An 11,190-nucleotide genomic window follows, 5' to 3' on the forward strand; every position below is an offset into this window, starting at 1 on the left:
TTGTCAGCTCAGGGGTTTTTTTCCGCAGTGAGAGAATCCTGATGAAGGAGAACTTGAAGTAATAACCATAAACAAATATGTCGAGCGCTATATATACATACTAAGTTTCTAAAATAGTAGATTGTTGCATCCAGTTGCCGTGGTGACTGAAGGTCTGAATCTTCATTTGCGTCTTGTCTTGAAGATTTCAGGTTCAAACTATAAACGTCTTGTGGTTATGATACAGTGAGATTAGAAGTGAAATGGGCACGCATTCATCCGTTTCAGTAAGTTGGCTACAACACATCGATTCGAAAAAATAAATGAAATCGATTTGGGCTGCACTCCCCCTTGTGTAGTTCAAAACAACACGCGTTCAAATATCACACTGATTTGTTTTTGTTTCAAACAATGAACTTAACTGATTCGCCTGAATTGTCAAATTGTATAAATGTACCATAGGTACATATGGTAAATATTGTATATTCCTGATATCCAAATCCTCCAAAGCCGCTCAATAACTTTCCGTGAGGAACAAGCTTTGATAATCTTCACCTCCACAATAGACTCAAGTGTGCCATCAGTGCCGTACAACACAAGAACCAGTAACGTTTAGCGTCAAATCTCCATCTCTGCTGAAAACATAACGTTGCAGGATACTTTATATACTCGCATGTTTTGTTCTGGCCAAAAACTAATGTGTCCACGATCTGTGGCTTTTATATTTGACAAGCAACACTTGCTTAAACTTATTCATATTCATAATCGAATTCCACCATCTGTGTTTCTGATACAGTAATGTAGTTATCGAGCGTTTCCCATGGCTCAAGGCCACATGTGTGCATAATATTCACCCTGGAGCTGAATCTTTGGTAAACAGGAGTCCCGTTTGGGCATATTTTTCCCTCTCGTGTTGTGCGAGTTAACCCCGGTGTTAATGCTAAACCAAGGCAGAGGCTGTTCACCATCAGATCTGGCAGAGGTTAGGTGCAGGGTATCACTATGCTCACAGGCAACCCCATATGCTCTCCTGCGCTCGCCCGTGATCCAGACTGAAAGAAGCCTAGAAAAGAGCGGAAACACGACAGACTCACAATGCTTTTGTTTAGATAAATAGTCAAATGTCTTGTCTTTAATAGAAAAGAAAAAGTTAACAACTTTGCAGACTGTCAATTGTCGGAAGCAAACTGTGAGCTTACATCACCTCCCCATGATGCTTCAGTCCACTGTGATGACAGCTTGACGGGCAAAACAGCCCAGATGAACCGCTGAAGATTCTGAAGCTGCGTGAAAATCTGTAGCAGAACATATGCATAATTCACCTAAAAAACACAATCCTACCATCATTTACTCACCCTCGTGATATCACGTGTAAACAGAGAAATGCAGCAGAATGTTCACGCTGCTCTTAAAATCAAAGTAAATGTAGTCCATAGTCACATGACGCAACTAGTGTAAACACGTGCAAACTGTTCCTTTAAAAAGGAACCTTAAGGCCGCAAGCCATGAACTTTTTTGGTTAAACAAACATCTGTTATTGAGCAACAATCAGTGTTGAAACCGGTGACAGTTGCGGATTTCAGGTGGTGATTTTTTTGTTTGTGAATATTTTAATAACACAGGTGCCTGTTATGTAAAGAGCTCTTGAGTGCTCACATCTACAGGTACTTTTATTGGGAGGTCTTTAAAAGCTCTGTGTAGGGTCTCCAAAACCACTGCTGGGAAAAACTGGGAAAAGCACATTTTTAAAAGGTGCCATGACTCTGTTTACCTATTATACAAATGAATGACACAAGACATGAGGTTTTGGTGTCTTTGGAAGGGCTCTTGCAAAAGACGTGATGTCTTTACAATGAAATGACCTTTTTTCAAGTTTTCAAGTAAATGTTTTTAAATCTCGTTTTATTTTAATAGCGTAGACATAATGCAAGAGGCAGGTGGATATGGCACTGGTTATATTGTTTCTGACACGCTGCCCTAAATGTTCCCTCGAGTATGTACTCCATCTGCCTCAGCTGCTGTGGACTAATGATTCAAAGCAAACAAACCAGCCTCCTACAGTATCTCTAATACACCACAAATTTATCTCAACTGCTAGTTTGTCTCGACTTTTCGATAGAAACAATGACCTTGTTTATGTTCTTAATAAATGTTCCAAGTCTCTTCGTGCACCATTCATGAGTGCGTGTTGTTCTAACAGAAAAGTTTGTTCATAATCAAAATGAAATTACATTCTCCTCTCCTTAAACAACTTTTTGTTTCTGCTGGTATTTCCAAGGCCTCATGTGCAAGACAAGAAAAAACAACCAACCTTAGTCAGGAAGAGGCCAGTAAAAATTTATGTTTTTACTAATGAAAATACCAAGTCTGTTGAACATTAATTTCTCTCCTTATTTCATTCGCAAATCTGACCTGACTAATGTCCACGTCATAGCCAACTATTGTCAAATAGTAAAACAAAAATTTTCAATGTATTGATCAAGTATGAGGTATGATTATCAAAAGTTTAATGGTGTACTTGTCTCTTTTTGTCTAGGGTCACATGATCTAAAGAGCAATCAGAAGACGTCCAGTGTCACAGATGCTGCCTTACACCCATCCTCCACGCCTGCTGCAGTGAGTGTGCAGAGGGGCCATTCATACTGCCACGGCATTACATCGGTCTTAGAGAAGCAACACTTACTATGGCCCTTGTCAGCACCTTTAGAGGACCACTGAACTGATGAGTCCTCAAACCACGCCATATTTCTCAAACTCTGCACTGCCAAGGGCTTGAGCCCCCCGGGCTTTTGGAAGGCGACAAGCAGCCCCGATTCACCATGATCGAACCTGCAAGCATCCCTGGGCTGACGCAAGACTGTCTGGTTCAGCCAGTTCGCACATGTCCGGGCTGCTTCATCGAGACCAAGGATGCGTCCACTGTAGAGTCCGCTATCAACCTCAAAATGGCCGACGTGAACCGGGACTACAACTCCTGCCCTGTGTCTGATATTAACATTAACATGCAATGCATGAGCACGAGTGAGACGGCAAGTTATGAAGAGCAGCTCCTCTCTGATCTGCCCTTCGCCGTTTCTAAAACCCAGCTGGTGGAGAAGAAGGACATAGAGGGGGACTTAATTGATCCAGCCTCCAAAAATTTGTACGAAGGCCTGCTGTTAGACAAGTGCAGTGGAGAGGATGGCCTGCTCGCCAATCCAAATCAGGACTGGGGCTACTTTGAGTCCTTCATCAGCGAAAGTAAGATGGAATTGCTGGATCTCTGCTCCAAGAACGAGCTCTCTGTAAACCTGTTCTCTGAAGAGGACGTGGACAATTACATGTTTGATGACGACGATGACTCTACTCTGAGCAGTGACGTATGCTCGCTAAAGATCCGCTACGAGTCCTTCCAGGACAACATGAGAGAGAAAACAAATGTCCTACAAGAGGAGACACAGTTCAACTTTTTCCCAAGCGTCCTGGTAAACTGTGCAAAAAAAGAGGGGAGTGTGGTAAAGCGAGTTGTGGATGGGCTGCCGAATAAAGCAGAAGAACTTGGATTTCAGGGTGACAGCAAAGGAGATGGGAATGAACGCTCAACAGAGCCGACGCTTGATTACAGCCCCAGAATGAACTGCTTCATCGATTCAAGCTATTCGGCTGATGACTCGGGGGAGTACAGCGACGACAGCTCCACCACTATATCCTCCTTCGACACCTTCCAAGACGACACGTCCAGAAAGAGCGCTTCAAGTTGCTCCAACCATCTGAACTACGGATTACGGGCCAAGAGGAAAGTTCGCTATAGCGATGACTACTTGTACTACGTCGACTCCATTGATGGTGAGAAAATGATGGAAAAGCTAGAGAAACCACCTGTTGGTCCAAAGCAAGAAATAGATGATGACTGGTGTCCTAAAAAGAGACGGAAATCGTCTCGCAAAGATCCACCTGTAATAACCAAAGTCGTTATCGTCAACAGGTTTAAAGGAGACAAATGCATGGCTGTAAAGCTTGGAAGAATTGACTCGGCCGACACATCTGTAAGCTTAAATGAGGACCAAATCAGCAAGTATGAGAAGCTTGCACCCCTGAAAGATTTCTGGCAGCAGAGACAGAGAGAAAGAGAGAAACATCTTAAGCTGGCAGCAGGGGATAAACACAATTCTCACCATCATGCCTTTAGTTCCAGTCCCCCCAAAAGGAAACACAAACTAGCAAACAGGCTTAGGATTCAGAGAATTCAAACTGTGGAGCAATCAACAAACATGCAGGGTCCCTTCGCCTCTGATCCCAGGCAGGAGGTTGCTTCTACAGATGAGACCGCCTCCATAGGAAGGCCATTAACAATAGCCACCAGCTGTGAAAGCACATTAGACCCAAATGACATCACACACGCTGCCGCCCGGAAGAGCAGATCACAAGAGATGGAGGAAAGAAGAACGAGAAACAAAATATTCAGAATACAGAAATTTAGAAGCGAAGCACAACTAAGGAGCCAGAAAATGAGAGACCTTGCGGAGACATGCGAGGGCATGACAGACCTGACGGAAGTTTGCGTGCTGCAAGAAAATGCGGACGCAGTAGGAGGTGCGGAAGATAAAAAAGTCAGCCCAGCTGCACGCAGTCCTCAGTTGTGTGTGAGTCAAACAGCTAATACCACCGAAAAAATTGCTTTTGTGCCTGCCACCTGCGCCCCGAACAAAGAGCCATCGTCTGAGAATGTGACTGCAAGTGTCCCCGTCATCCCTGGGGGATACCTACAAACATTGTTAGAAGCCTCAGATTCTTCAGGAGGTGGCACGAGTGCCTCTTTTTTCGCTTCGCAGCCCCACAGTCAAGACTCACTGGCTCTCTCTCTGGAAAAGCAGCAGTTCACCTCCATTCAGCTAGCACAAAGCTGTGTACTTTCACCACCGTCAGAATCTGAGCTCCAACAGTCCCCCCAGAATTGTCCCAGTCTTGCCCAGATGTGGCATCACCAGCTTCATCCCAACCAACAATTCACCACTGCCGATGTTGCAGAATCTGAGGTCCAACCCAACAGTTTCAATGGAGAGACGCCTGTGCCGGTGTCTGAGAGTCTCACAGCGTCTATGTATAGCCAGCTGAGTCTGGAAAGAGACAGAATGCTTTATGAAAAGAATTATATGTCTGAGCAGCCATTGCCTCCTGACGCGGAGTTTCAAGCATTGCAGGGGCAGACCCAGTTTCAAAGAGCCTCGCTACACACAGACAACGGCCGTCTCATCAGTTTCGACTCAGTTGGCTCGCTGTCAGCCACTTCTAGCAATTACAGCTCTCTGAGCCTTAAGTCCTGTGAGAAAGATGGTGAAGATGATGTGAACGAGAACTTTCTGGCCCACTGCAGTCCCAAGCTAGTGATTCAGCAGAGTGTTGATGCAATCACACCCCTGAGAGAGACCACGGACTTGCTGGATATCTCCAACTTCACTCCCGATAAATTCAGACACGCATCATTGTCAGAGCTGTCTCCTGCGGAGACGCCTAATTTATCTCCTCAAGTTATGGGTCATGAGATGAAGAGAGCTGGAAAGGCTAGTGACGTCCAGGATGTGGCTAAAATGTCATGCACCAAAGACACAGACTGGAACTGCAGTGTGATAGAGCAGCAAGATTTGAGTAGATATCCAGTAGAGATTCGGGAGTATCAACTGCACATTTTTGATGGTGAAGACAATTCAAGCTTGGCAACAAAAGAGGAAAACCGAGCTCAAAATGATGGTGATGTGAGCGCAATTAAGGGGACCAAAACAAAGAGGAAGAATAGCAGCAAACAATCTACAGGCCAGTGTAGCAAAAAAAGCAAAGCCCCAAGAGCTCCTAAGGCAGACAAGGGCAAAATTTCACGGCAGACTTCACGGGCATCTAAAAAGCTGAAGGCTTTATTGGACGAAAAGGGTGCTAAAGGCCAGATTGAGGGTTCGGCTCATTCCCTGAAAGACAGCAGCTCTGAGGAATGGACTGCAGCTGGTTGGTCAGAGGGCAAAATTCAAGGCCATGATGAGCACCGAGAGTTTGAAGAGCCATCCAACATCTTATCAAACATCGTCTCAGGGATGGCCGAGGTGCAGCGATTCATGATGGCCTCTATTGAGCCAGCGTGGGGCCCTGCAGCCAATATCTGCCTGCCTTCAGAGACAAACAGCCTAAAGTTAAAAACTCTCAAAATCCTGGCAGGAATGTCCTCTGACCCGAAGAAGAAAGGCACTGCTTCTGGGGGCACCAAAGGCAAAAAAGTCGGGACAAAGAGTGGCAAAAATCAGGCCAAGTTGAATGCTTCCCTGCCCTGTTTACCTCAGTTGGCTTTGGGCTGTACCATGTTTGACAAACCTAACCTTGGTGTTCCTGGCAGTAATGGGCCCGCACACAAAAAGATGTACCGTCACAAAACAAGTGCGAAATTCCCTCGGATGGAAAATCTAAAGGGCACGCAACCCGAACAAGACCCAAATAAGGACACACCACTAATGGCTTCTTTTGAGAAACTGAGGTAATATTTTTCAACTAGCTGCTGTTGCACGTTCCTCACTTTTCCCATTTCCTCCTGTTTTCCTGACATAAATACACACTGACTTGACACCAGAGATGCATGGAATGTCGTTATTCTTTAAGTATCCCCCACTTTTTTGCCCCCGATGAGGATTTTGATATTTTGCATGAGACACTTCTTGTACTCGCCATTTAGCTACCTATTGACTGGTTGTGCAAAGCTTGATTGAGATTTCAATTGATCATGGCTGCATTCTTGTTTTTGCTTTCTTCCTTGCTGTTGTTGATGTTTTTTTTTTGTCTGAAGAAATAATTGGATAAGTGCAAATTCTCTTTTGGACTATGTTTTTGTAATTTTCTTAGTGAATCTTGCTGACCTTATGTAATTATATTTCTCTCTTCAAACATGTAGCTGATGAAAATGTCTGTGTTTGTGAAGCAAGCTCCGGGTTTGATTCTGTTTGCAGACACAAATGCCCCTTTCCTCCCTTTTACCGCCTGACTTTTTTACACGAGAAATGCTCAGCATCTTGTTCGAGATAATCCGCACCCTTGCTAGTCTCCTAAATTTCAATAGCACACAAAGGGACCATTTTGTATTGAAGACATATCAGATTAACATTGGATTACTTTCTTACTGTTGGAATGTACTTTTCTCATGTCTCTCTATCTACTATGCTTTCTACAGGAGTTGTACTGGAAATTGTCTTACAGGGATATTTCTATGCCATGGAAATCCCCAAATGCTTCATTCTTTTTATTCAAGTTGTAAAAATAATAATATAGATTGCAGACTGAAATCATACGTAATCTACATGATTAATAGATTATTATTATTATTTAGTGTCACTGTACAGAAATGCAAAACGTGAATTCTCTCAGTGTGCCAAATGTAAACTCTCTGTGCACATTTATTATGTGAATGAATACTGTACTGGCTGTTTGATTTACTATCCTGATGAATGCTCGCTATTCTCTTTCATGATTTCGCAAGAGCTGACATTTCGGTTTGGTTAATATTTTGTTGTTGTTTTTTTCATTTGGGACCCTATAGTTTGATTAGCACCTGAAGCTGACAGTGGTACAACCACTCAACCAAAACAACCTAATTTGGCCAAATTCAGTCAACCTGAGAATCACTTTGGTTTAGAATGAAACTTGAACTCTTCTAACCGCAGAAGAGAAACTAAAGGCCACGGGGGTAATATTGACAGAGGATGGCACCTGTCTGGATACAAAACTGAGTGATGTAATAGGACCATAATGTCCTTTTGATGTACTGAAGTTGAAGAAAGTACTAAAGGGATGTCAAACATTTTCATTACGTCTTTTCTTGACCCATATCTGAACAATTCCCTGCTTGTCCGTCATAAAAGTCCTCACTCACACCCGCGATTTATGAATCTGAACCATTTTGGTCAAGACGCTAAATGTTGTTTGATGTGTCATCATATTCCTGGCAAGATTAGCCATATTTAAATTGAGGTTACTATCTCTACACTTTCAAATTTGCTAAAAACCTTTGAAACCAAATCAGTCCTTAATATGTCATTGGCATGAACCGCAAAATAACAGCTGACTTGTTTTACTAAGAGTTCTATCTCAGGTAAAGTATTGCCTTACCTAAAGCTCTGTCCCCGTCCGCCTGTAGTCGGCCATGTTTAGGAGCAGGATGATAACGATGATGATGATGATGATGCTGATGAGAAAACCTCACATGGCTCGCTGTTGGGCCCGTCTTGTCTGCCTTCTCTCATTTCTGCCTGTTGTCAAGCGAATGTACTTCAAGCTCTTGTACTGTGTGCCACTGTGTGCCACTGTCTCCCCCTGCTGGTGCTACGAGGGTAAATGCATTCTCCCGCAAATGATAAAACAAGGAATAATGGACATGAAAACCCGTTCTGCTCTTTATGAATGTACTGTATATGCTTCTGTTTGATGTATTCACAACATGATTCTTTGTCATTAATTGGAATTGCTTTTACCTTTTTGATGGAGAAATTATTAAGCTTTATAAATATTGTCTGGAGTTGATACCAGAGGGATTCTTAATTAACTCTCGACATTACAAAAATATTGTATATTTTTCTCTGTGCCAATTTGTAAGATATTTTGTAAGTGTATATTTTTATTAGAATGTGTTGTGAAGTCTTCGTGCGTGTGCGTGTGAGTGTGAGCGTGCGTAACCTTTTTTGTGCCTCTGTAGGCCATGAAAAGGATGTATAATGAGCCGTTTCTGGTTTTAAAAACCAAAATACTAAGAAACACAAAAAAGGGAAAAATCTACATTTTGTTGCAAGTTTTGTAAGAAGAAAATTATCTGGCTGTGAGAGTGTTGTATTACTGTGGAAAACTCATATAAGCAAGAAAAAGAGGAAAAAATTGTGAACTATTTGCCGTTTTATAGATTTTCATGTAAATTATTCTTGTATTATTTTATGTTGTATCTGTTGCGAAGGTTTTAAATATTTGTGATTAAGCCTGTATGGTGAAATGTAATATTGGTATCTTGCTGAGTTTTGTAATAATGTTTATGGAGTACATATACAAATTAAAATGAGATTTTGAATGCGTTTTTTTGAAGTTGTCAGATTTCTTTGGGCAGCATGAACGTAAGTGTGACCCTGAGAGCTTCACTTGAGTTGACCAATACAAGCCTGTGTGCATCAATCAAGAGTGTCTTTAAATTTTTAAATCAGCAATGTGTGAAGTCAGTCCCCTAATTCTCACTGATATCATAATTTCAAGTGTTTTGTTTTATTGTCCGCTAATATCAAGAAACCTGTCTTCTTTAGATTTGACTGTGATTTGACTGTTTTATTTGTATTTTATTTCATTTTACCAGTATAGTCCCATTGCGATATAAATCTCTTCTTCCAGGGAGTCCTGGCCAAAAAATGCAGCACAAAAGGTTACACATAAAACAACATCAGACACATAAAAAGATGTCAAAGAAGTTCTTTAAAAACATTCACGTTTCCTTTAACTTAATCCATAAAAGATTTTTTACAAATATTCAGGGAAGGGAGTTGTTTCAACATTGAGATGCTCTGCAGTTCATTCCACAAAAAGGTGCATGAAAAGAAAATGCAGTTTTGCCAAACTCTGTAAATACTCTTGGGACTTTTTCAAAAACAATTTAGCAGAAGATCTAGACATATAGTTACAAGGGTGGTAAGATAAAAGACTACAGATATAATTAGGTAATTTATAGCAACGCCTTGGCAATAAACAACAACATGTGTATTTGACAGGCCTGTTTTGTTTTTCATTACAAATGATCAAAATATTATTATAAAACGGTCAGTTCTGGTCCTTGATTTTGATTGGTTGAGCCGAGTTCTAAGCCGTTATAAACTACCACGATTTATAACTGCTGACCGCATTAAATAGCCTAAATATCACGTTATTTACTTTATTTTATGAAACCTTGCTAAGCATATGGAATAACCGTTTTATAAAAGCAATAAGCGCGGATCAATTGTAACCCACTGCTTCTTGGGGCTTATTGCTTTAATTTAATTGTGCAGATCCATTCCTTGATAGCACACATACACCTGGCAGACATCTATTTGATATCCGCAAAGACATATTTTTGATTGTTTGCTCATCTGTAATATGTCTATGGAACGTTTGCTGTCAGATGTCATATAGACTAGATGAGTGTAAGATGTTTATGATTTAGAATGGATGTAAAACTGCTCTTTCTAAGATGTTTATCAGATGTTTTTATACAGCAGGGGCCTGATACGCTGATTTTCACGTACGTATCCGGATTTATAAAAACAAACCTTGGCGTAAATATGTGAAAGCGTACGCACAGTCACTCTTTCCTTGAGTGAACAAAGTAATGAAGTAAACAAGGGTTTTAAACTCTGCTTTCATTTTGATATACACAGTTACATTAAATACATTAAAAACATATACATTTAGACATATTTATAGTGGATGTGCTTGATCACTTTCTGTGGCATGCTATGTTTTAATGACAGAACTACATGTGATAGGTGCACAATGTCTCAGGTTATGAGGAAATATAAATATGTAGCGTGAACAATGATTAATGATGCGCACTTACTTCAATATTAAGGTGGACACTGCTGGACTCGGTGGTCGAACGGTCCATTCTTCGCTTTGAAAAGGTCTAATGATCATAGTTTTCTGTTCAACCGCAGCTGCACAGAGGTTGATGTCGTGTGAAGGCATTTCCACAACATTATGAAAAATACCACTGTAAGAGTTGCACGATTCAGAGAGTCAGACAATTGTAGGTTACATCTGTTTTCACTAAAATCGCTAAAAGATGTTCACCTTAACAGCAAAACTGGATAAATCTAATTTGATTAGTATTTTTAAAACACTTGAAATAATATTTGGCGAGTGGAAAAGAATGAGATCAAAATTGTAAAATCTTTATCTGAGAACTATTAAACAGTTTTATAGATATTTTGATAAATTTATTCTAAAACATAAGAATGATATTGGATGATTTTTAACAATGTGATATGTACGGCACAAATGGCATTTACAGGCTAATCCGTATCTCATATTTTCTTAATGTCTTGGGCTGCGTTTCCCGATAATGTTGTGTTTTTATGGCGTTATTATAATGACAAATGTCGCGAGCGCATTATTACAAGGCGAGAGCGCATTCTTGTCATACGAGCGCGCGAATCTCTCCGCTCGCACGCCGATTTCCTTTGCTCGTGCACAAAA

General features: G+C 41.1%; 1 protein-coding gene across 1 annotated transcript in view; it reads left to right on the forward strand.

Moving 5' to 3' along the window:
• nexmifb (neurite extension and migration factor b) overlaps window positions 1-9,068 on the forward strand; it is a 72,802-nt gene extending 63,734 nt beyond the window's left edge. Inside the window, exon 2 of the mRNA XM_057349701.1 lies at window positions 2,516-9,068. Within this exon, the coding sequence (XP_057205684.1) occupies window positions 2,799-6,479 (3,681 nt within the window). The 5' untranslated portion in view covers window positions 2,516-2,798 and the 3' untranslated portion in view covers window positions 6,480-9,068. The remainder of the gene's footprint in view (window positions 1-2,515) is intronic.
• The last annotated feature ends 2,122 nt before the right edge of the window (window positions 9,069-11,190 follow it).

The sequence above is a fragment of the Triplophysa rosa genome, linkage group LG13 (assembly GCF_024868665.1).
Source record: "Triplophysa rosa linkage group LG13, Trosa_1v2, whole genome shotgun sequence".
In the NCBI taxonomy this organism is placed as follows: domain Eukaryota; kingdom Metazoa; phylum Chordata; class Actinopteri; order Cypriniformes; family Nemacheilidae; genus Triplophysa; species Triplophysa rosa.